The sequence below is a fragment of the Anabrus simplex genome, chromosome 14 (assembly GCF_040414725.1).
Source record: "Anabrus simplex isolate iqAnaSimp1 chromosome 14, ASM4041472v1, whole genome shotgun sequence".
Lineage (NCBI taxonomy): Eukaryota > Metazoa > Arthropoda > Insecta > Orthoptera > Tettigoniidae > Anabrus > Anabrus simplex.
In genome coordinates this window covers 28,130,518-28,153,734 of record NC_090278.1, presented here as the reverse complement: position 1 = coordinate 28,153,734, position 23,217 = coordinate 28,130,518, and the positions used below count along the sequence as shown (strand labels likewise).

Sequence of the window (23,217 nt, the reverse complement as noted above, 5' to 3'; positions counted from 1 at the left end):
TGATATCAGTTCAGTGAAGACGCACGGTCTCTCAGCGTATGTATTATCATGCACTTTCGAGCAGTCCTTCTGGGTACTTAGCGTTTTTGTCAGGAAGTGTGATATGCAAAATACTGAACATTAATAAATGAAACTATGTTAAAGCTAAACACCCTCTTGGCTTTAATAACTGCTTCATAGTAGACTTACTTGTCACCGTATAAGCTTATACGGAATGTGAGTATTAAGAATGTTTTCCTCTTCCCACTTCAGCCCTAAGTCCATTAGCAGAAGAAAGCTACCCTCGGTTGTCTTGCTGACCTTACCTCAGACATAGGGTGAACAAACTTCCAAATACCAAAAATATCATCGGTCCAAATTACACGTACTTCCCATAATAATAATAATAATAATAATAATAATAATAATAATAATAATAATAATAACAATAATAATAATAATAATAATACGAGTAATAATAATAAGTCCAAGTCCCTCTCAATTCAGGCCAAGTTAAAACATTACTGCACAGTGGTTAGAACGGAGTGCCTTTATGGAGCAGAAACCTTGACGAGGATGGCCGACCCAGTCCTTGAAAAAAGGGAAAGAAGATTTTTACGAAAAAGAAAGTCGACGAGTGACCCAAACATATTCCGGTTAAGATCGAATTAGGAGCTCTACAAGATAGTAGAAAGAATCACGACTGTGATGAGGAAAAGGATACTGACGTTTTATGGGCATATTAAAAGAATGAACCCTGAGAGATTGGCCAACAGGATACTTCTTCTGCAGGAAAAGTGGAAAAAGGAGCCGGGATGGCTTACACAGGTGCACAATGACTTGGAAGAAATAGGTATCAAGCAGGAGGATATAAGAGAAAAGGCATCATATAGGAAGAACTTTGCGTGAATGAGGGATGCGTCTGAAGAGTAACATGCGAAGTCACGGAACATCTCGGTGGAAGAGAGAGCAAGAAGGGCATCAGTCTGAGTGACAGAAGGAAGATTTTGTAAACGTCGCCCAAAGGCGGCCGTATCGATAAATAATAATAATAATAATAATAATAATAATAATAATAATAATAATAATAATAAAATCGATGTATTTTTGTAGGTCAACTTCTCCTTGTTTTGGTGTGAGGAACTTGTCCCAGTTGATTGTCCAGCTAATTCTGATACGCCCTGTATATAGCAATCGGCATTTAGATCAAAATGCTTAGTATTGAGGGAATTATAACAGAGGCGTTGTGGTATGGGTCATCAGTCCATAGATTGGCTTGATGCAGTCCTGGATGCCATCCTATATTATGCTAAACTTTTCATTCCAACGTAACTGCTACACCTACTGCAATCCGTCATATGCATACCTTGGTCAACCCCTACCATACTTACCGCCTACACTTCCAACAAAAACTAACTGAACAAGTCTGGATGTCTTAAGATGTGCCCTATCATTCCATCTCTTCAACTCGATTTAGCAACTTTTCATTAGTGAATTTATCTATCACATCACCTCCAGGATTCTTCCTAAACACCATTCAAAGGCTTGTATTCTCTTTCTGAGCTAGTTTTTATCCATATTTTACTCCCATACAATGCCAAGCTCCTTTTTTCTAATTTCTATATCACTGTTCGAATTGAGGACATATCTCTTCTTAAGAAAGACCTCCCTTGCTTTTGTTAGTCTGCATTTTATGTCCTCCTTACTTCTGCCATCTTTATTTATTTTACTACCCAAGTAACAATATTCATCTTCTTCCTTTATTCCCTAATCTAATATTTCCTGCATCACCTGACTTCGTTCGATTGTACTCCATCACTTTTGTTTTGGACATCTTTGATTTTCATCTTGTACTACTTCTTTAACACTGTGTTCAAACCAAACAGCAATTTCTCCACATCTTGCCGGACTGAGTACCTCAAACGGCTGAGGCGCTGCCCTTCTAACCCCAACTTGGCAGGTTCGATCCTGGCTCAATCCGGTTGTATTTGAAGGTTCTCAAATACGTCAGCCTCCTGTTGGTAGATTTAGAGGCACGTGAAGGAACTCCCGCCGGACTAAATTTCAGCACCTCGGCGTCTCCGAAAGCCGTAAAAGTAATTAGTGGGACGTAAAGCGAATAATATTATTACCTACAGATCTTCTGCAGACTCAGAGAAAATAACAATAATATCGGCAAATCTCGGAGTTTTTATTTTCCTTCCATTGATTATGATTCCTTTTTTTTCTTCATTTACCGCTTATTCTGTATAAACCTTCAAAAGGAGAGGGTACAAGTTGCACCTTTGCCTTGTACTTTCTTCTCTCTTTTTTTTTTTTTTTTCATAGCCTTCGATCCTTACCATTGCAGAATGACTTTTGTACAGATAATTCTTCATTCATGTTTTATTTATCTATTATCTGTGTGACCGCCTGCTTACGTTACTGATATTCATTATCAAATAACCAAAAGTGTACAGCACACGGAATAATAGCAGTAGCAATAATATTAAGGTATTAAAATGTACGTTTTAAAGAGGATGTCTTATTCGCTGCATCACTCGTTAGAGCTGTATCTGAACTAAACAAAGAGATGGGGAGAAGCCGTAAATCAGATGATGAATAGCTTACAATATCTTGCCTATTATAGACGGGGTCTGATTAATTTATAGGTGAATACGTAAATTGATGGATTGACAGTGGATAATATAATCGATTGATGAACGACCAAGCCAGAACGAAAGACTTAACGCTTATTATGTTCAGGCACATAAATCCAGTTTAATATCGAATTAAGCTTCTGTGTGTGTATACATTGATAAGCACTTGATATAATCCTTAAAAATATTTCGCGGGCAAGAGCCGTTGATAGCAGTTAATAAAGATTAACGTGCTGTGTCGTATTTTCTATGACTAAATGCAAAATGTTTCATTCTGCCTGTAAAACTCTTCAGCGCTCATCGTGAACTTAAAAATAAAGGTATAAGTTGTTTTTCTTTACTTTTTTGTGTTGATATTATTCAACCATAAATCTTGTTCTGTTTCATAATTTGACTTATCCTTTCTAATCTAAACGTTGATTGCATACACTGCTCAGGAACATTACTTTCCTGAAGAAGTTCGGAAAAATCATTGATTCAAAAGTTCTGTTCAAGAGATGTCCAATCCTGAACGAGAATGTTGACAAAGGAAACGAGAAAGGTGTATCATAGGTCCACACTAGTCTATACACAAATGAATGTTAAAAGAAAACTTTTAAATAATCAGAAAATTTGTTTAAGGCACGTTTGTGTATTGCATAAGGTGAACCAATTCTTTTCCGGCGCGAATGGCTCACTTAGGACCATGCTGAATCAACATTTGTTGAGCTTACCTCCTTTCCTTGTCGCTCTTCATTTTGATGGATTGTTTTAATTTCTGTTCCTCCGACCAAATACGTCGTCGGTTTCATTTCGTCTTCCTCGAATCCCTTTATGTGAACCTTTTTTCTGATTATGTTTCTATCCTACAGATTTGGCGATCCTAATTCAGTGAGCTCCTTCTCTCCTTGCTCATACCACTTTGATCTCGTACGTTAGATTTGAAAATATGTGTGTTCGATAAGTAAATATGTTTTTATTCTACGTCTTCTGTATCTGTTTACCCTCCAGGGTCTGTTTTTTCCCTCGGACTCAGGGAGGGATCCCACCTCTACCGCCTCAAGGATAGTGTCCTGGAGCGTGAGACATTGAATCGGGGGATACAACTGGGGAGGATGATCAGTGCCTTTCCCAGGCGGCCTCACCTGCTATGCTGAACAGTGGCGTTGGTGGGGGATGGGAAGATTGGAAGGGATAGACAAGGAAGAGGGAAGGAAGCGGCCGTCGACTTAAGTTAGGTACCATCCCGGCATTTGCCTGGAGGAGAAGTGGGAAACTACGGAAAACCACTTCCAGGATGGCTGAAGTTGGAATCGAACCCACGTCTACTCAGTTTACCTGCCGAAGCTGAGTAACCCCGTTCCAGGCATCGTACCACTTTTCAAATTTCGTGGAAGACCCTGGAATCGTATCCGGGCCTCCGGGGGTGGCAGTTAATCGCACTAACCACAACACCACAGAGGCGAACAAATTCCCTTCTTCTTCTTCTTCTTATTCTTCTTATTCTTCTCCTTCTTCTTCTTATTATTATTAAGACGTCGTTTCCAAACGGAGGTTGACAATCCACACGTCCAGCTCTGATCTTGACATTGCAGCATGAAAGACCTCCTCCGAGGTACAACAATGCCATCTTCGGATATCCTTCAACCATGAGTTTCTTCTTCTCCCAATAGACCTTTTCCCATGAATTTTCTCTTCAATAATCAATTGTAGTAACTGGTATTTATCGCCTCTCGCAATATGTCCCAAGTATCTTGTTTTTTGTTGTTTTATAACAAGCAATAGTTCCCTTTGCCTTTCCATCTGACGAAGGACCCCAACATTCGAAACTTTCAGTATCCATGGTATACGTAGAATACGTCTGTACAAATACATTTCAAGTGCCTCAATTCGTTTCTCGATATTTGTGTCCAAGGTCCAACTTTCACATACGTAACGGAGGACAGTGATAAACTGAGGTCTTATCCTGTGAAGAATTTCCTCATATCATTGAATTGTTTCCGGGATCATTCTATTCTAGCTTTAACCTCTTTCTTACAGTCATATTATATATTTTATTTTAGACTATTAAGACTTTAATGCCTATAATATTTACTGGATTTCTTAAAATTAACCAATTTAACATTCCTAAGAGAATTATTCATTTTGAAGAACTAATTATTATAATTTTCTTGTACTCTGCCAACGTTAGTTATTCCACTACTCAAGTCAAAATATTATTTTACTTCCTTTAAGACTTCATTTCGTATTCTAATATTTCCTGTGGCTACACAACACCATGCTACACCATGTTAATTTCTTACTCCTAACATTTACAAGCACAGATGCTTTCACTCTGCTTCCATCGCGATATCCTTCGTAACATTTAGTCCTGTGGACTTGTGCTCTTTGTCAAACTACCTCCTTCTAACTCCATCAAACTGCTCGGTATTCATATTTCGGACAATCTAAAATGGAATAATCAAGTGGAGGAAGTGAGGTGTAAGGCATACAGAGCACTAGGTTTTGTCCGCAGATGTCCCTCAGGAGGAAGACGTAAATTCCTAAGAACGGCTTATATTTCCCTGGTGCGGCCCATACTACTATATGGTCTTCCTTCCTGGGAACCAACGACAACGTAAAATATGAGGGAACTAGGAACAAGTAGACATAGCCTTCCTTAAGTAATCTCTGACAGACAACACACACCTCTCCCTTTCCCACCGCCTGCAGATAAATTACCGCGCTGTTAAGAGAGTCTAATGAGTTACTCTTGTTCCACCTCTCGCCAGAACACCTCATATTTAAATGGATTTTATGCACAGTCTGGTCGTCTCTGGAATCTTCTACCATCTGAAGTAAAACTGCTTCCTCTTCCTCACATCATCCACGCTTTCAAGAAAATGTATTTGGGGACGATGACCTTAGATGTTAGGGCCCTTTAAACAGTAAGCAAGCAAGCAATTAGAACTGCAATAAAGATGTGTGCTAGTACAGCTGAATGTGGGCGAATGTGTATGCGTGCGCATGTGGGAGTGGTTGTGAATGAGTGTGTATACAGGGGTATGAGTGAGGGTAAAACTGACTGGGTCTTCTTACTCTAATACGTATAGAAAAAGTCAAGACAATTATTATTCTAAGAGTGCAGTGCTTGGAGTGTAAATATGTGAATTTAAAATTGTCTACATACATGTAATCACATGTACAATTTATGAAAATAAATAAATAAATAAATAAATAAATAAATAAATAAATAAATAAATAAATAAATAAATAAATAAATAATAATAATAATAATAAAGCGATTTATTTATGTGTTAAAGTGAAGGATTTTCCTTTCTGTTTCAGGCATGCTGTTCCATCGGGCCGTACTCATGTCGGGGTCAGCTCTGAGCCCGTGGGCGCTAATTGAGAACCCTGCTCGGTACGCTCACCAGGTGGCGAGACACGCCAACTGCTCCCCCGAACTGCCGAACCCGCACCTCCTCAAGTGTCTAAGAGATCGCCCTCTGGACATTCTGCTGTCTGCTCCAATAGAAGCGCCGGAGTTCTCCGTGGCCTTCGGTCCGAGCGTGGACGGGGTCGTCATTGACAACGGCGGGGAACCACCGAGCAACTCGGACTCCTCCAACAATGGAGAGACCTCGTACAACTACAACACTGGTGCTGCAGTGTCCTCATCCTCATCTTCGTCTTCATCATCCTCATCCAACAGTCCGAATTTAATAAACAATTTGTTACTCCGAAAATCGGTAGTGTCCAAACTGTCTCGCTATGACTTGCTCCTCGGTGTGGTGAAGGCGGAGGCCTACTTCGCGTTCTCCGGTGAGGATGTGCAATACGGCATCGAGGCGGACAGGAGATCCAGGATACTGAGGACATTCGTGAAGAACACGTACAAGTTTCATCTCTCAGAGATCCTGGCCACTATCGTGAACGAGTACACGGACTGGGAACGTCCCGTCCAGCATCCTATCAACATCCGCGATGAGACGCTGGAAGCGCTCAGCGACGCTCAAGTTGTGGCTCCTGTCGTTCATACAGCAGACCTCCACTCCGCAGCGAGGAGAAACTCTTACCTCTACGTCTTCGACTACCAGACGAAGTACGGTGACTATCCCCAGGTAAGGAGCATCATTTAATATTTGCCAGCTTACACTGTCGGTAAACCCCGATCTCAAATATTCCTGTCGCTATTTTCTTTGTTTGCAAAATCTCTCTTCAACAATTACTGATACCATGAAGACACACGGTGCCTTAAATCTTACAGGCACTTATAAGCCAACAGCTTGAGTTACACCAGACAGATCGCAATTTTTTTTAATGAATGACAAGTTACATTACCCGGCGCCAGCCGAACACTTTATAGTTATTTTTTGGTATTTTATTTTCTGTTAATTATGCGTGGAACGATTTTTTGTAGATGTCGTTATTGTGACGTTGCCTGATACTTCACCTCCTTCTCATCCCCACCCAGAGGAGTGCACACACATAAATCCATAATCTAGGACATTTTGGACCGTTAAAACCCCTTCTTGCCCCCCATGCCGATGGGCGCTGAACTGTGTCTTAAACGAAATGCAAAGTGTCACGGTCTACCTCAGTGACCCCGAAACCTATGGATTCGACAATTTCGATTATTTTATATGCCACCTCCATCCATGAGGGTGGCTTACCCCCACAGTGCTATCCAGACAGTCATATGTGTAGCATAAACTGTCCTTGGCTAACTTACATTTACGCACGTGCCTATTTCGAGCCGCAGGACTGTATTCTACTGTAGAGTCCTTGAGCTGATATTGCAATAGATACGAATGGTCATTTCTTCATCCGATTCACTTTCTTGCTATTTGCTTTACGTCGCACCGACACAGATAGGTCTTATGGCGACGATGGGTCAGTAAAGGCCTGGGAATGCGATGGAAGCGGCTGTGGTGTTAATTAAGGTACAGCCCCACAATTCGCCTGGTGTGAAAATGGGAAACCACGGAAAACCATTTTCAAGGCTGCCGAAATTGGGATTTGAACCCACTATCTCCCGGATGCGAGCTCATAGCTGCGCGCTCCTAACCCCACGGCCAACTCGCCCGGTCATCATCCGATTCTTAGAGCCGCGTAGTGTGATGGCAATATCTCCATAATGGTTGGTTTCAAGCCCTAAAAAATGATTCTTTCACCGAGCTCGATAGCTGCAGTCGCTTAAGTGTGGCCAGTATCCAGTATTCGGGTGATAGTGGGTTCGAGCCCCACTGTCTGCAGCCCTGAATATGGTTTTCCATGGTTTCCTATTTTCACGCCAGGCGAATTCTTGGGCTGTACCTTAATTAAGACCACGACCGCTTCCTTCCCACTCCTAGCCCGTTCCCGTCCCATCGTCGCCGTAAGACCTATCTGTGTCGGTGCGACGTAAAGCAATTTGTAAAAAAAAAATTCAAAACAAGATTTTCGGGGCCCGTAGGGCCTTACCGAGCTTTGTTATTCACGCATGAGGCTTAAAATGAGTTTTCAATATCTCTTCTATATTGACCTATAATGAGTTTTATAGGCAAATTTTTGATACCTTGGGCTACATGATTTCAATTTTCGCAGGCACCTCTAATTGTTTTGCAAATAAAATAAAGCCTATGTTACTCACTGCTAATGTACACTTCTAAAACTAAATTTTTTTTTAAATCGGTTCATTAGTTTATGAGTTTATCCATTACAAACAAATATACAAAAATACAAATATTTTTCTCTTTATAATGTAAGTATATTTTTATGAATAATCAATGGATATGTCTTAAATGTAATTGTGATAATTAGAGTCCGGAAGTTTGGGCAGTAATAGGCCGGACTGCAAACTACGAGTAATTTAGCTAGTAGGAAATGTCGTCAACCTGCTCTTCCCTGAAGTAGTGAGAGTAACATAAATTCTAGCGTTTCTAACAGGCACTGCTCCTACGTTTATCCAAACCTCACTGCAGAACTGTCGTCCGGGGTAGGGTATACTTGTTACTGCTGAATGCCTACACATTCAGGTACTAGTGTTAATCATTTTGTTGCAAATCCTACGATCGTGGTATAATTAACTGCTGAAAATTAACTGGTCGTCTCGGAGCAGCTGACGGTGGATTAGAATGACCGTGCGTATGCAATATACAAATCTAAAGTTTCACAAAACACCATATACTGAAAATGACATTTTGATAACACGAATATAATTTTTCCGCTCTATAAATCTATTTTACTATCATGAATATCAACATTTGTAGGTTCTAATACTTCTGTATCGTATTAAATGGATTTTAAAATGTTGTGTGGTTTGAAATCTTAATCACTTAAGTACATATAAAGGAGCATGTTATTAATACAATATTTCATTAGCACAAACAAGGAATCTACGCGGTTCCAATGAAACTTGATAGGATGATCAGTTCGTAAACGAAATTGAAGTGGGTTTTCATAGTTTCTTAGTGAAGACCCCTTCCCTCCACTGCTCTTAAATCACCTCATGAATATAAATCAGCCCGTCCAGACGAGTGAAGTAGTTACCGGAACCCCCCAGCTTTTAGTGATAGAATATGAGTTATCAGCGATCACACATAATCATATTTTGTATTTACATCATTCTCTTGCAGATGTATATGTACACTAACAGTTATTACACATCTTAATAATGAATATCTATATGATATTATAATTAATAATTAATTAATTAATTAATTAATTAAGTCATTCGTTCCTTCGATTGGTCACCTTGGGACACCATGAAACGGTTTTCTTTTAATTGTCTTCACAAACGTCTTCACCCTTTCTTGGTGTTATTTATCTTCCGTCCATTTACTGTCTGATTACATTTTGGCTTTCTCTCGAAATGTACCATCAAATATTGCTTTTCTAAAGTATTTTCTGTTTACAAATGCCTTTGCTGGCGAGATGTATTGTTTACAGTGTACTATGTCTTCTGGTATGGACTAGAATAAATTTGTTACCTGCATTGACCTGTCTCAGTCTCATCCTTGGCTTAGACAATATGAAAGTGACTGGGGTATGAGTGATGTTAGTAATACCATTCCTTATGCAGCCAGTCCATGTTATGACTGGTGTGAAAATATCGCTTATGGGGTCAGTTGGTGTATGCATTTAAGTGGGCTTGGCAGACTGATATGTAATAGCAACTTTTGGCTCAGTGAGGAAAGCAACGGGAAACTTCCTCACTCCTCATTTCTCTAGCATGCCTCTTCAGTGACGCCAAGGTTATTTATGGCAGCTGTTAGCGGAGCTGTGGAGGATCAAACCACCCTTCGGGCTGAATACCAAACATACTATTTACAATTTGTTCTTTATTTAATATTCAGAAGTTCTAAATATTCTTCGATTCTTTGAAAAATGCTGGTTTTTGTTTGTTTTTCTACATAGTGTTAAAAAGTTTGTTTTCTTAGTCTGTTTTTGTCCGTTCTGTGCAGATGATCAAAGAATCTTATTCGTCTTTGCTGAAATCATTATCATCATCTATTTTTCCTATGTTTTATTATTATTGCCCACCTGGTGGCAATGGTCGTTAAGGCGTCAAGTCTACCACACGGTGGTTAGCAAGTTCGAGTTCCGTTGGTCGAAAAAATGTCATCATCAGAATGTTGACCGACAGGGTAACGATAAGTGGTGGTATACAATTTGGAATCACCAGACTGCTTGGCAAAAGCCTGGATAAAATTTCACACCTCTCTGCATTGCTCGTATGGAGTGAGGAAGTATGACGTTGCTGATGGTGATTCATCCGTCGGATGGAGACATTAAGCTTTGAGCTATGTGCTTGGGGTTATTCGACAGGAGTAGTCCATGCAGACAACGAATTTCACCCCTCTCTCTTCATTTTATCACACATCGCGTCGTTCATTTCATCTCAGTAACTCCTCCGATGAGGTTGACGTCAGGAAGGGCATCCGATCATAAAATCTCATTCCGAAGATTTTTTCTCAATTCATAGCCATCCCCACACAGAAACTGAACAACTGGACATACATACATATATATACATACATACATACATATATTATTATTATTATTATTATTATTATTATTATTATTATTATTATTATTATTATTATTATTATTATTATTATTATTATTATTATTATTATTATTATTATTATTATAGCAACACTTGACTAGTCTTTTTCCACTGCTGACCTTATTTCTCTTTGAATGTTGCTGTATGAACTCGTCCAGTGTAGTCTAGTCCATCCCACGCCCGGCATTTCAATCGTGTGGGCTGTGCTTCACAAGAAGAAAGGGGTGTGTTTTGTCCCTGAGTGAAGCGATAAATCTCCAGACACAGTTTAGATTGGGATTCATAAATTAGCCCACCCTGCAAGCGGTTCTGGATGAGGAGGAGTTGGGAGCCTACGGGGACAATTGGGGTTGGAAGAAGAGGGGAAAGGGGTTGTTTAGTAGAGAATGGGATGAGGACCTAATAGGTTAACGAGCCATGAAAATTGTGTGCCCCACACACAGACACAAACACACAGACGTAATGCGCAAAGTCAAATAGGGCACACAAAGTAACAGGGGGAAAAATAAGGAAAAGAATGGACTGAAATCAAAACATCTTTTTATTTGCGATCTACAGCAAGACTTGTACGAAATAGTAAAGCTCTGCATCAGGTTCAGGTTCGGAGAAATCGCACGCTTCACTAAGTGCAGCCTGTTCTGCTCTGTTCGGTACCTATAAAACATTTTAAAATTAATTTGGATGGTATTTTATAACGTACATATATTCATGTTCATTATATGCTGGTATGCCTTTCAGCATTCACTCTTCAAGCTTTCTCCTATTTGTAAATATCTTCTTTATTTCTTTCTTTCTTTCTTTCTGGAGCTTCAGACTTTGGGTCGGGGATACAACTGGGAGGAGGACCAGTACCTCACCCAGGCGGCATCACCTGCTATGCTGAACAGGGGCCTTTTGGGGGGATGGGAAGATAGGAAGAAATAGACAAGGAAGAGCAAAGGAAGCGGCCGTGGCCTAAAGTTAGGTAACATCTCGGCATTTGCCTGGAGAAGAAGTGGAAAACCACTTCAAGGATGGCTGAGGTGGGAATCGGACCCACTTCTACTCAGTTGACCTCCCGAGTCTGAGTGGGCCCCGTTCCAGCCCTCCTACCACTTTTCAAATTTCGTGGCAGAGCCGGGAATCGAACCCGGGCCTGGGGGTGTCAGCTAATCACACTAACTACTACACCACAGAGGCGGACTTTAACTATCTGATGGAGATAAATTTCCATTCGTATCACCATTTAGAACGCCTGGGGGTATGCATAGCCACTTAACGGCATGGACGAACAAGTTGCCGGCTTTACTCCTTATCATTCGAGTGCTAGGACTCCTTTGTTACGCGGTGTAGAGCGGGTTGTGGCCTCCCCAGGCTGAATATTCCTGTTGTATGGATTAGAATGTGAACGGATGTAAACTATGTCACCACCTCTTATCACTGAATCATTAAATACTGAGTCTAATCATAGTCCTCTTGGTCTCTTTCTTTTCTTACCATCCATGGCTGAGAACATTATATTCCGTATAGCTCTTGGTGCCGGGAGTGTACAAGGAGAGGTTCGTCCCGCCTGGTGTACGTCCAATTTATTTGAAGCACAGGAGCATCCTGAGCGTCTGGATGCGGGGTTAATGATGATATAGAGGTGAAACTCGGTTTGGCCTAGACCTATAGCCTACTCCAAGGTGTCTGCTCAAAAACTTTAAGGGGCACCTACAACATTGAACGACTAAAATGTGCTTTTGAATTTTCACATTTAAAATTGAACTTTTCTCTTTACAGCAGTACCAATTTTTGTTAATATCTCAAATGCTTTCGGAGTTATGATCAAGAATGTGAAGCCCTGTCTTCCAAGCAAGCCTTTTATCGGTATGTTCGTTTCTCGTAACTTTTGTTTTTCGGAACCCTTTCCCTGATAACTCCGAGTTTTTAAGATATTAAGATGAAATTTTGCATGCATGTATATTTCATAGAAAAGAAGAATATGTACTGTAACTATTGAGCCAGCTTTATTGGTTAAGTTTTTAAAAATCAAATAAAACGTAATGAAAAATTGACTACTTGTAAACAACTTCATGAAAAAATATTTATACTTAATGTACTTCTCCGATTCTAGTATATGGTGTAGCTATGACTAGAGATGGAAATTACAGGCACGAATAGGTTAGAATGCAAACGTACTTGAACAAGGGGCAAGTGAAATCTAGCCGCTCTACAGATATGTTCGGGGAGTTGCATAAATTTTAGGGGTTCTGACAATTCAGATCGATAATATTTATGCAAATCTCATCGCAGAACAGTCATGCGGGTAACATACACTTGCACCTTGTTCAAATACATTTGCATTCTAACCTATTCGTGCCTACAATTCCCATCTCTAGCTATGACATTTCTAATCATAATAAAAAAGAATCATATAAAAATAGTCATGTATTTGGAAATGATCAGGGTAACGGCAAAATAATGGCCATGATACACCGGCATTTTCAGTAATTAATTATGTATAATAGGATAGGTTTATATTATTTCTAAATATGTAGGCATATTATTAAGAAATAGCGTGTCTGTCATACTAAGTTTCCCTTTACTATCCATTTCCATTGCTGCTGAAGAACACACCGTTTTTTTAATGTTCAATGGTGTAAGTCCCCCTTAACATCTCCATCCGACGGACGAATCATCATCAACAGCGTCATATTCCCTCACTCCATATGAATACTGCAGAGAGGTTTGGAATTGTACCCAAGATTTTTGGTACACAATCTAGTGATCAGAAATTTTATAACACTTCATCTCCTACCCTACATTCTGGTGGTGAACATTTTCTCCACCAACGTGACTCGATATCAGACTATGGACGACGTGGTAGCTGTCAGCTTGCATTCGGGAGATAGTGTGTTCCGTTTCATTGTACAACTCATTGTCTGGTCTACCCGCGGTGGGTGGGGGACGCAGACGAAGAATACACTCTCAATATACCCTGCCTGTCGCAAGAGATGACTAAAAGGGGCGACGAAGGTATGATTGTATTAGAACCATGAAACTATTTGTAATTAGTACTATCACACGGGGAACACCATGAGTCGCCTTTACTTGCGAGTAGTACCACTATATTAGGTACACAGCAGGTTTGTGATCAGTAGCAGCAGAGGTTTGGTTCACTCTGGGTTTCCAGTACCTGTGATTAGTACCACTATATGAGCCACACCGAGGGTCTGAGTTACCTGTGATTAGTACCGACAGTGTGAGGAACACCACGGGAATACTGGCACCCGTCATTGGTACGCCTATGTGAGGAACACCACGGGAATACCGCCACCCGTCATTGGTACGCCTATGTGTGAAACACCATAGGTCTGCGTTACCTGTGCGAGTAGTACCATAATGTGTGGAACATCGTGAATTTACGCTACTTTTGATTAGTACCGCAACATAACAAATACCATGCTTCTACTTTACTGGTGATAAGTAACATTATGAGGGGCCAGTGACCTGGATTTTGGACCCCTTTAGATCTCTTGGACTGTAATACTATTGATTCAAGATAGTTTCTGAGAAGGTGGGGCATTGCGGGTGGGATCCACTGATTGTCTTAAATTCATATTCATTCATGCATTCTGGTCAGTGGATGATTTTGGACTTTTAAATTTTTATTACATTACGTCTCATTTCGTACTATTAGGGGCCGATGACCTAGATGTTAGGCCCCTTTGAACAACAAGCTTCTTAATCATCATCATCATTGTCTGGTCTCCATCAAACAGATCCTAAAATTTTCCTCAAAATCTATTTTTCCAGTTGTCCTAGCAATCCTCTGCCGGTTAACTCCATAATTTCAGCAGTGTACCATATTTCAGGCGTGATAACCACGTTATAATGCCTCAGTTTTGATCATATTTACAGATTTCTTATTGCACACTGGTATTCCAATTCCATATATCGCTGCTTTCTTTCTAAACAGCACTACTGTTTCAGTTACAAGAAAACTGGCTCGTCTACGAGCCGTGCACGATCGCTTATCAACGTAGGGAAAGGATTGTAGGCACAAATAAGTTATAATTCAAACATTTAACCAAGACCAAGGTGTTTTATACCCGCAGAAAGGATGTGCGGTGAATTTGCATAAATTCTTCTTCTTCTTGTAGTGCCTTCTCCATTACTGAAATTTGGCTACAATCACAGCGAAGTGTGTCCTCATAAGTCTACTAGAATGTAGTCCTGTCCAATCCTCAGCCAAGAGTGTTTTCTTCGACCTCGACCGCTACGTCCATCAACATTACCCTGCATGATCAGTTTTAGTGGGTTATACTTTTTATTCCTCTTAGTATGCCCGAGTTAGGCTAACTTTCTTTTATTAACTGTGCACACAAACATTCGTTCCCTCCTCATGCGTCTGAGTACAGCAGCATTGAAGATGCGGTCAGTCCAAGAGATCCGTAACATTCTGCGGAAAACCCACATCTCATAATGGTGTTACTTTTCAGAGTCCATGTGTCAGCGCCGTATAGAAGCACTGATAATACACAGCATCTGACGAAGTTGTGACGTATCTCCAAGCTGACACTGCTGTTACACAGTAGATTCCTCATTTTCAGGAAGATAGTACGAGCCATTTCTATTCGTACACGGATCTCTAAATCCGGGTCTAAGTCCTCAGTAATCCAGCTGCTAAGGTACTAAAACTTCCGCACTTCTTCAACCGGTTCTGGACATGGCCATCACCTTGGTCATGCCAGTGTTAATTTTGAGACTAAATTTATCCCCTTCTAGTACGATTCTGTCTACCAGATGGTGAAGACTTCGAGTACTGTCAGCCAAGATGTGATCAGCCTACCGTTAACTTTTACTCCATCTTTCTTGAAGACCAGCTCGGAAGTTCTGCTCAGAGTACAAATTAAATACTAAGTATTACCAAACCAAAACCTATGGCGCAACAGACCCGAAGGGCCATGGCCTACAGACCAACCACTGCTCTGCCTGAAGGCCTGCATATTATGAGGTGTAGTGTGGTCAGTGCGACGAATCCTCTCGGCCATTATTCTTGGCTTCATAGACCAGGGCCGCTATCTCACAGCCAGATAGCTCCTCAATTGTAATCAAGTAGGCTGAGTGGACCTCGAACCAGATATTAAACATTAGCGATCTTTACCAGAACCCCTGAAATGTATGCAACTCGCCGACATAATGTAGAGCGTCTAGATCAGGGATGGCGAACCTTTGAGACGCGTTCCACTAGGTGACACACGAACACGATTTATATGGCACGCCACACAACATACTCACATATTTTAATGTTTAACATGTAATAAACAGATCGAAAATCTTGCAACATAGCGTATTTAAACATTACGCTTTAATGAAGAAGTATGTCGCAATTAATTATTTGGCCACATCTTTATACCACTTGGATGCCTAAATTTTGCCGGTTTTTGTGATAAAGAAGCACGTAATTTTCAAGAGCAAATTTAGTTTTTGTTTATTCAAAATATTGGCCATCAACTTCTACACACTTCGCCCATCTTTCAGGTAAGTTATGAATACCATGCCAGGAAAACTGCTTGTCTTTTGCGGCAAACCATTCGTCGAGCCATTTTCCAACTTCGCCGAAATTGCTGAAGTGCTGCTCTTCGAGCGCGTGACCACTGATGCGAAGAGGTGATAGTCAGATGGCGCCAGGTCGGGAGCGTACGGAGGGTGCGGAAGGATGTCCCGCCCAAGCGATTTCAAGGTGTCGTTCACTGGTTTTGCTGTGTGAGACGGCGCATTGTCGTGTACCAAAGTAACTTTACCATGTCTTCTGGCCCATTTCGGTCGTCTTTCGATCAATGCGTGATTTAAATTAATCATTTGTTCGTGATAGCGTTGTGCATTAACGGTTTCGCCTGCAATTGCTCGTCTTCAAACATTTTCACATTGAAATCACTACGTTTAAATTGTCTCACATGTTCTAATAGATAGAGCGTGCACACCATGTGTTTCTACCATCAAACGATGACTTTTCACAGCCTTTTTATTTTGATGAATTAAGAAAAGTAATGTGTGCTTCATATATTCTTTTTCAGGAACAAACTTCGACATGATCACTGAACGATACAACACAGACGCTAGTGTTTGGCGGACTCAACTTGTGTGTGTTGGTAGGTTAATATCAGACGAACAAACTGACGTATGTGTCAAATTCATACGCTGCGCCATGTTCGCTGGCGCCATCTCTTAGTGAAACTGGTAAAGACTAATGCATACACCTGGTACATTTTATTAGGTTAGAGCAAAAATGTATCTTATTCGTAAAGTACACCTGTTTTTTAAAATGTAATCTTCAGTGATGTTTGCAAATTAAAATCATGAAACATTTAGTCGAATCGATTTATTGACTTTTTGTTGCAAAGATATTTGAAGATCTGTTTTGTTAATCTGTTGTCATCATACCTAAACGTAGACAAATGAGGGGTTTCATGACGATTTTAAAGGAAAATAACCGACGACACACTAGAGCGTAACAAGTAATAAATAAATAAATAAATACCGAGCTCGATAGCTGCAGTCGCTTAAGTGCGGCCAGTATCCAGTAATCTGGAGATAGTCGGTTCGAGCCCCACTGTCGGCAGCCCTGAAGATGGTTTTCCGTGGGTTCCCATATTCACACCAGGCAAATGCCGGGGCTGTACCTTAATTAAGGCCACGGCCGCTTCCTTCCATTTCCTAGGCCTTTCCTATCCCATCGTTGCCGTAAGACATATCTGTGTCGGTGCGACGTAAAGCAAATAGCAAAACAAAAAGTAATGAATAAGACCTTAACTGACACGCTGCTCGGAAAAGGTTTGCCATCCCTGGTCTAGATTATTCTTGCGCCTTGTTCAAGTACATATGAATTCTAACCTATCCGTGCCTAAAATGTATTTCCCTACTTATTAGTAATAAATCGTTCATTGCTCAACTTCACAATTTGGACGCAATCCTTTCCTCTGCACTCAATAGCTCATTTATTCGTGCAGTAAATTCCACTAGCCTCCATTAATATTCTATCTTCCACACTTCAGAATTGGACACATGCATACTCAAGCTTCTTCTCTAATATTCATCAGAGTATGAGAATTCAGCAGTATATCTGCTTTAATCCATAAAATCGATAAGGACCTATCGAGAGGGGAAGGAGAAAGGCCACTCACTGATGAGAGAGAGACCAATTTCGCCATCACAAAGTTTTAATTCTGCTGTCATAAGGGTCAGCTCGATGCTGTTTGCTAAGTCGTAGAGAAAAAATTAATCATCTCTATGCCTGCCTTTTTCACTTGAAACCGGAGTAAATTCCTTGTCCTTATTTACCGTAAGGTTAATAATAAAAGTCTTAAAATTAAAAAGCTCCGAGGTGGGAGACAGAGAAGAGGAGGGTTGTTATTCTCTGGTAATTAATTAACTAGTTGGTAACCAAGGCAACCCACCTTGCGGCAGTCTAAGAGGAGGCTGGATGTCGTTCAGAATAACACATCTCACTCATGAAGAACAAATTGTAAAGGGAAGTCTATATATACTCTCCACTCTATCTTGTGTTTCTCGTCTCAGAGTACCCGTATTGTGAATATCGGACCACTGCCAGAGGTCCCGCACTCAGGATAAGATTTTCCACCCATGTCCTCTCTTCGCTTCTATCTCCTTTTCTATAAACAGCAGTATCAGGATGAATTTCTGAACATGTGACCATATAGACATCTTTCCTACATTTTGTGCCAATGAAGACTTCACATGATTTCCCGGCAGGACGTAGTACCTCCTCGTTACAACTCGCCCAAATGGCATGTTCCCTAACTGCCGTTTTCCTATTTATTTTAATTATTAGATACAGTCTGTGAGGGCCCATTTTACATTACTAATAACAATAATAACAACTTAAAATAAGTATAAATGATAACAATCGTTATAAACAACAATATTAAGTATCAACAGTAAATTATTAAGAATTTTTAACAATAACAACGTAACACCAATGGATACGATAACTGGCAAGTGTCGTTTACGGGCGGAAGAAAATGTAAACCCGGAGAGGACTTTAAAGGAATCTTTTAATTTTTTGTTTGAAGGATGTGAAAGTTGTGAATTTGTCAGTATCGGGTAGTGAGTTACCAAGGGTAGGGAGACGGTGGAAGATGAGAGTTGTTGTAAGGATGGGACACAGGATGAGTATGCCTGTTGCGTGATGGGGTTGGGGGTGGGGGAGGGCGTGTATAGGGATATACGTTGGAAGAGTATTACATTTGGTGTAGCCACTGATTATTTTATGTAGGTAATATAGATCGTAGAACTGTAAACGACTTCTCAGGTCACGTATACGCAGGTAGTTCAAAATGTTAGATTTAGTTTTGTTCTTAAAAACAAGATTGCGAGTCTTAACATTGAAAGTGAAAAATTAAAAATACTACGAATTTGAGATATGTTTGTCATAGCAGAGAGATAGCTAGATAAAAGCCCTTATTTGCTGAGGCGAAGTTAGGGCTCTTGGCCCTTTCTTACACATAACCACACATATATTATTATTTGTTAATACAATGACTCTGATTAACTTAAAATACTAAGAACTACAAATAACACTTTTTTTTTTGCTAGTGGCTTTACGTTGCACCGACACATATAGGTCTTATGGCGACGTTGGGATAGGAAAGGCCTAGGAGTTGGAAGGAAGCGGCCGTGGCCTTAATGAAGGTACAGCCCCAGCATTTGCCTGGTGTGAAAATGGAAAACCACGGAAAACCATCTTCAGGGCTGCCGATAGTGGGATTTGAACCTACTATCGAACCTACACTAATTTTTTAGACAAAAATATGAACATACAAGACGCAAAGAAGAAAGAAAGAAAGAAAAAAAGGAACTGCCTACGTAATAGGGCACCAAATAGGGGAACGAAAGTCAATAATAAGGAGAACATAGGGGACAAAGTATAATTTTAAGGTGTTAATATCATTAATTTCAGTGAACCTGTATAGAATGCTAGGGTACGCATAGCACGGGACTTTTTGACTCAATATGAGCCTTTACTTAAATGATTGCAAAGAAATCGGAAATGTATTGAACATCTTCCTTGGTAAGTAATTCTAATATCTAACTCCCCTTACTGTAAACGAATATTCGCCATAACCTTTCTTCTTGAATTTCAACTTTGGCTACATATTTTGAATTTTTCTAAAAACAGCACTCAAACTTATTCGTCTCCTAATGTCATTCCACGCCATCCCTCCGCTTACAGCTCGGAACATACCACTTAGTCGAGCAGCTCGTCTGTGTAGGTATTGTTTACCCTTTGGATTTTGAATATCCTCCATACGACCACATTTCAAAGGCCTACAATCGGTTCATTGAGGAAGCCTTTATAATTCATTCTTCGGTACCGTGAAGCTGTATACGCAACACGATCACAAGGTGAGTTCTGAATTACACACCCCTGTTCTACAAAGTATGTTTTAATTTCAAAAATAAACTTTCTCCAATCTAGATTCTTGATTGTGATTTCTACACGCAGATCCCATTCTTCTTTTAGCCACCAAGCGAGCTGGCGGTGCGGTTATGGCGTAGCTGTTCGCGAGAAAACAATTAGTTGCCATGACTAATGACTCGACCTACGTACATACATGATTTTGAAAAGCAAACTTTATCTTTATATCCAAGTTGTTTAAGTAACTAATTTTCTCTGGAAACACACAAGTAAAATCACTGATGTCGCCACTCGGGGATAATATGCTGGATAGGCACCACAATCGCAGTTAGGTTTAGAAATGATTTTCCATTTGTGGGGGAAATCTACGCAGTTACCGTGGCTCGATCGTATTCGGTTAAGAATAGACCCGGTTTTACTAGGAAGCAGGTTACAACGATGAACCAATGTGTGGCAGAGTTGACTCGGGCCTCGTATCTTCTCTTTCCTGCCATTTTTAGTTACATTGAATTTGGTGTTCTTCAATTGTATTTCTGTTCTTATTGGTGGATTTCGAGACCTAAGACGATTAAGATGGACATCAGCGACATCGCCATGTATTGGTAACTGGGGATTACTCATTACATTCTAGAACTCCCCGAGGGGAGCGTTTTCACATAATAATAATAATAATAATAATAATAATAATAATAATAATAATAATAATAGTAATAATTGTTACGGGGTTACCCGTAAAATGAAGAGGTGGAAGCTGTGTGGGCTGGAATGGCTCTATCCACAATATGAAACCAAAACTTAAAATGTAACCGAAGATTATATTTTCAATAGACAACAAGATTTAACAATTTTTTGCTAAGTGAAATAACAAAAATCAGGTACAAGATATACTTTTTACAAACGAAAGCACAAGTTTAGGGATCTTAACCAGTTTTGGGCTTCGAGTCCCAATTTACAATCCTTGAGCTACTAGCCCAACTTTACCCAGGCATACATTTGTTCAAAGGGCAGAAAACCCCTTCATTCAAGGAGCACTTGCTCCCAACTTTTAACCTCAAGCCTCCCAGAGGCACTTTTCAAACACAAGAAAGAGCTGACCCGCTCTCAATTTTTCAAGCCTATTAAAGGCAATACCAGACTTTTACACTAAATTGCCATCAAGGCACCGCTTACATCAAATGAAACGGGGGTATCTCGTACCCAACCTACTGGGCCTCTGTGGAAAAGAACAGATTAAATAAATGGCCCAAAATACCAAGATGAATGGAGGCGTTGCTTGCACTCCTACATGAAACCTTTTAAAACGTAAGGGGCACTAGGCCGATGAAACAGGGGTTATTCCCAAGCTATGGAGGTGACCAGTATGAGAAAACTTTAAGACATTACAGAAGAGAAGAAACAGTTACAAAACGTAGTCACCTCAAACCAAAAATGAAGGGGAGCTCAAGAGGGTAAAGCACTCTCTATCCCCGTGTTACAGTTAAAGATATGTGAAGTTTTACAAAAGCGACGGCAAATTACATGTTTCAAGATAGGTTACATAGTAAATGTTTCGGACCTTCCCCGCGGTTTAGACTGTTGAGCTAGCGAGAAATAAAGATGTAAAGTGGCCATTATCTTGTTGAAGAGCTGCTGCCGGATGAAAGAGGCGCTTCCCGCCTCCTGCTACACTTCCATACACTAGGCTAGATGTTGTTCGAGTGGCTGAGAGACAAGAAAATCAGCAGCTTTTATACTCTCGGGGAAGATTCGAGACCTTTCTTGAATAAAACAGCCACACACACAGGCTTTTATTGGCTAGCTAAAAGTTACACGTCAAAATTGAAGAAGAAAGGCACGATTGGTCAAAAATTAATTACAGAAAAATTTGATTGGCTAACTTCAAAACTGGCGGAAAGAAAATCTTAATATTGCCAACCCACAAATGAAAGAACGAAATTTAGTTATAGGAAAACTTATGAGTACAAAATATCTTCAAGAAAAGTTCCTTCACTTCGCACCAGGGTGTATGATCATAGTTTTTTAGTAGAGACATCTATAAGAGAATGTCCACACTTCTTGACCAATGGAAAACAAAACAAGTTGAAATCGACACAGTACTGACAACTTCGTAATCACAAAATTTACGGTAGTGACATCTTCTGAGAAAACTTATGAGTTGATACAGTTGTTAAAATTCAGAGTTTCTACTGTAGAGGAGTACTTAAAGGCTGAAAATTCAAATGTGCGGCGTATAGGTGTACCAGCCGGTACAATAATAATAATAATAATAATAATAATTCAAGAAGAACGTGCAAGAAAGGTGGAAACTGCATTTAAATTATGTCGAAACACCTACAAATCTAAGCCACTCTCCTACCAGGCCAAATTCAAGCACGATAGTCAAACCTGAATATTTATACCCAGCTGAGACAATAGCCACGAAGGGACTCTGAGATTTGGGAAAGAAAGAAAGGATGTTAATTAGAAAGATTCTTGGACCCAGAAAATCATGAGACAAGTTTACGTTTCACATGAAACCAATCCAAGAACTATACCAACAGTTTGAAAACACCACGACAATGATAAAGAGGAGATTGACGTTGTAAGGACATATTAAAAGGATGGGATCAGAGAGACTAGCCAACATGATCCTCACCTTCCAGGAGAACAGGAAGACCCAAGTCCCATGGGTGAAAGAAGTCCACCGAGATTTAGAAAAATGTGGGATCACGGCAAAATATATAAAGAACAGAAAAATCTTCAGGCAGAGTGTTGTGGAGGTGAAGGACCTAGCTGATGAGGAAACGAGGAAGAATAGAGTATTCTCGGCAGAAGAACTAACACGGGCAAGCCAACAGATGAAGGAATACTGGCGAAAGAGGAAGGAGAAAGAACTTGAGAAAGCAATGGAAGTTGCGTAATCGCAGCCCATAGATGGCTGAAACGTAAATAATAATAATAATAATAATAATAATAATAATAATAATAATAATAATAATAACCTGCAGGTTCCAAATACATTTTCCAGGATCATTTTTTCCAAAAGTTACTGCTTACTTTCTCAAGAAATTTCTAAAATGTATTGTTCGTAGACAGTTTACAAGAAAATGCATTTTCTCACTTAATCAGAGAAAAGTTAATTAAGTGACCTGACTTCAGAAAGCTTCTTGCAAATGGTACGAAATTATAAGAAAACATGTTACTGA

At 40.1% G+C, this 23,217-nt stretch overlaps 1 protein-coding gene across 1 annotated transcript in view; it reads left to right on the top strand.

Annotated features, from left to right (window-relative positions):
• Nucleotides 1-23,217, top strand: part of Nlg3 (Neuroligin 3) — a 639,972-nt gene that overhangs the window by 325,540 nt on the left and 291,215 nt on the right. Inside the window, exon 4 of the mRNA XM_068230271.1 lies at nt 5,925-6,700. Within this exon, the coding sequence (XP_068086372.1) occupies nt 5,925-6,700 (776 nt within the window). The remainder of the gene's footprint in view (nt 1-5,924; nt 6,701-23,217) is intronic.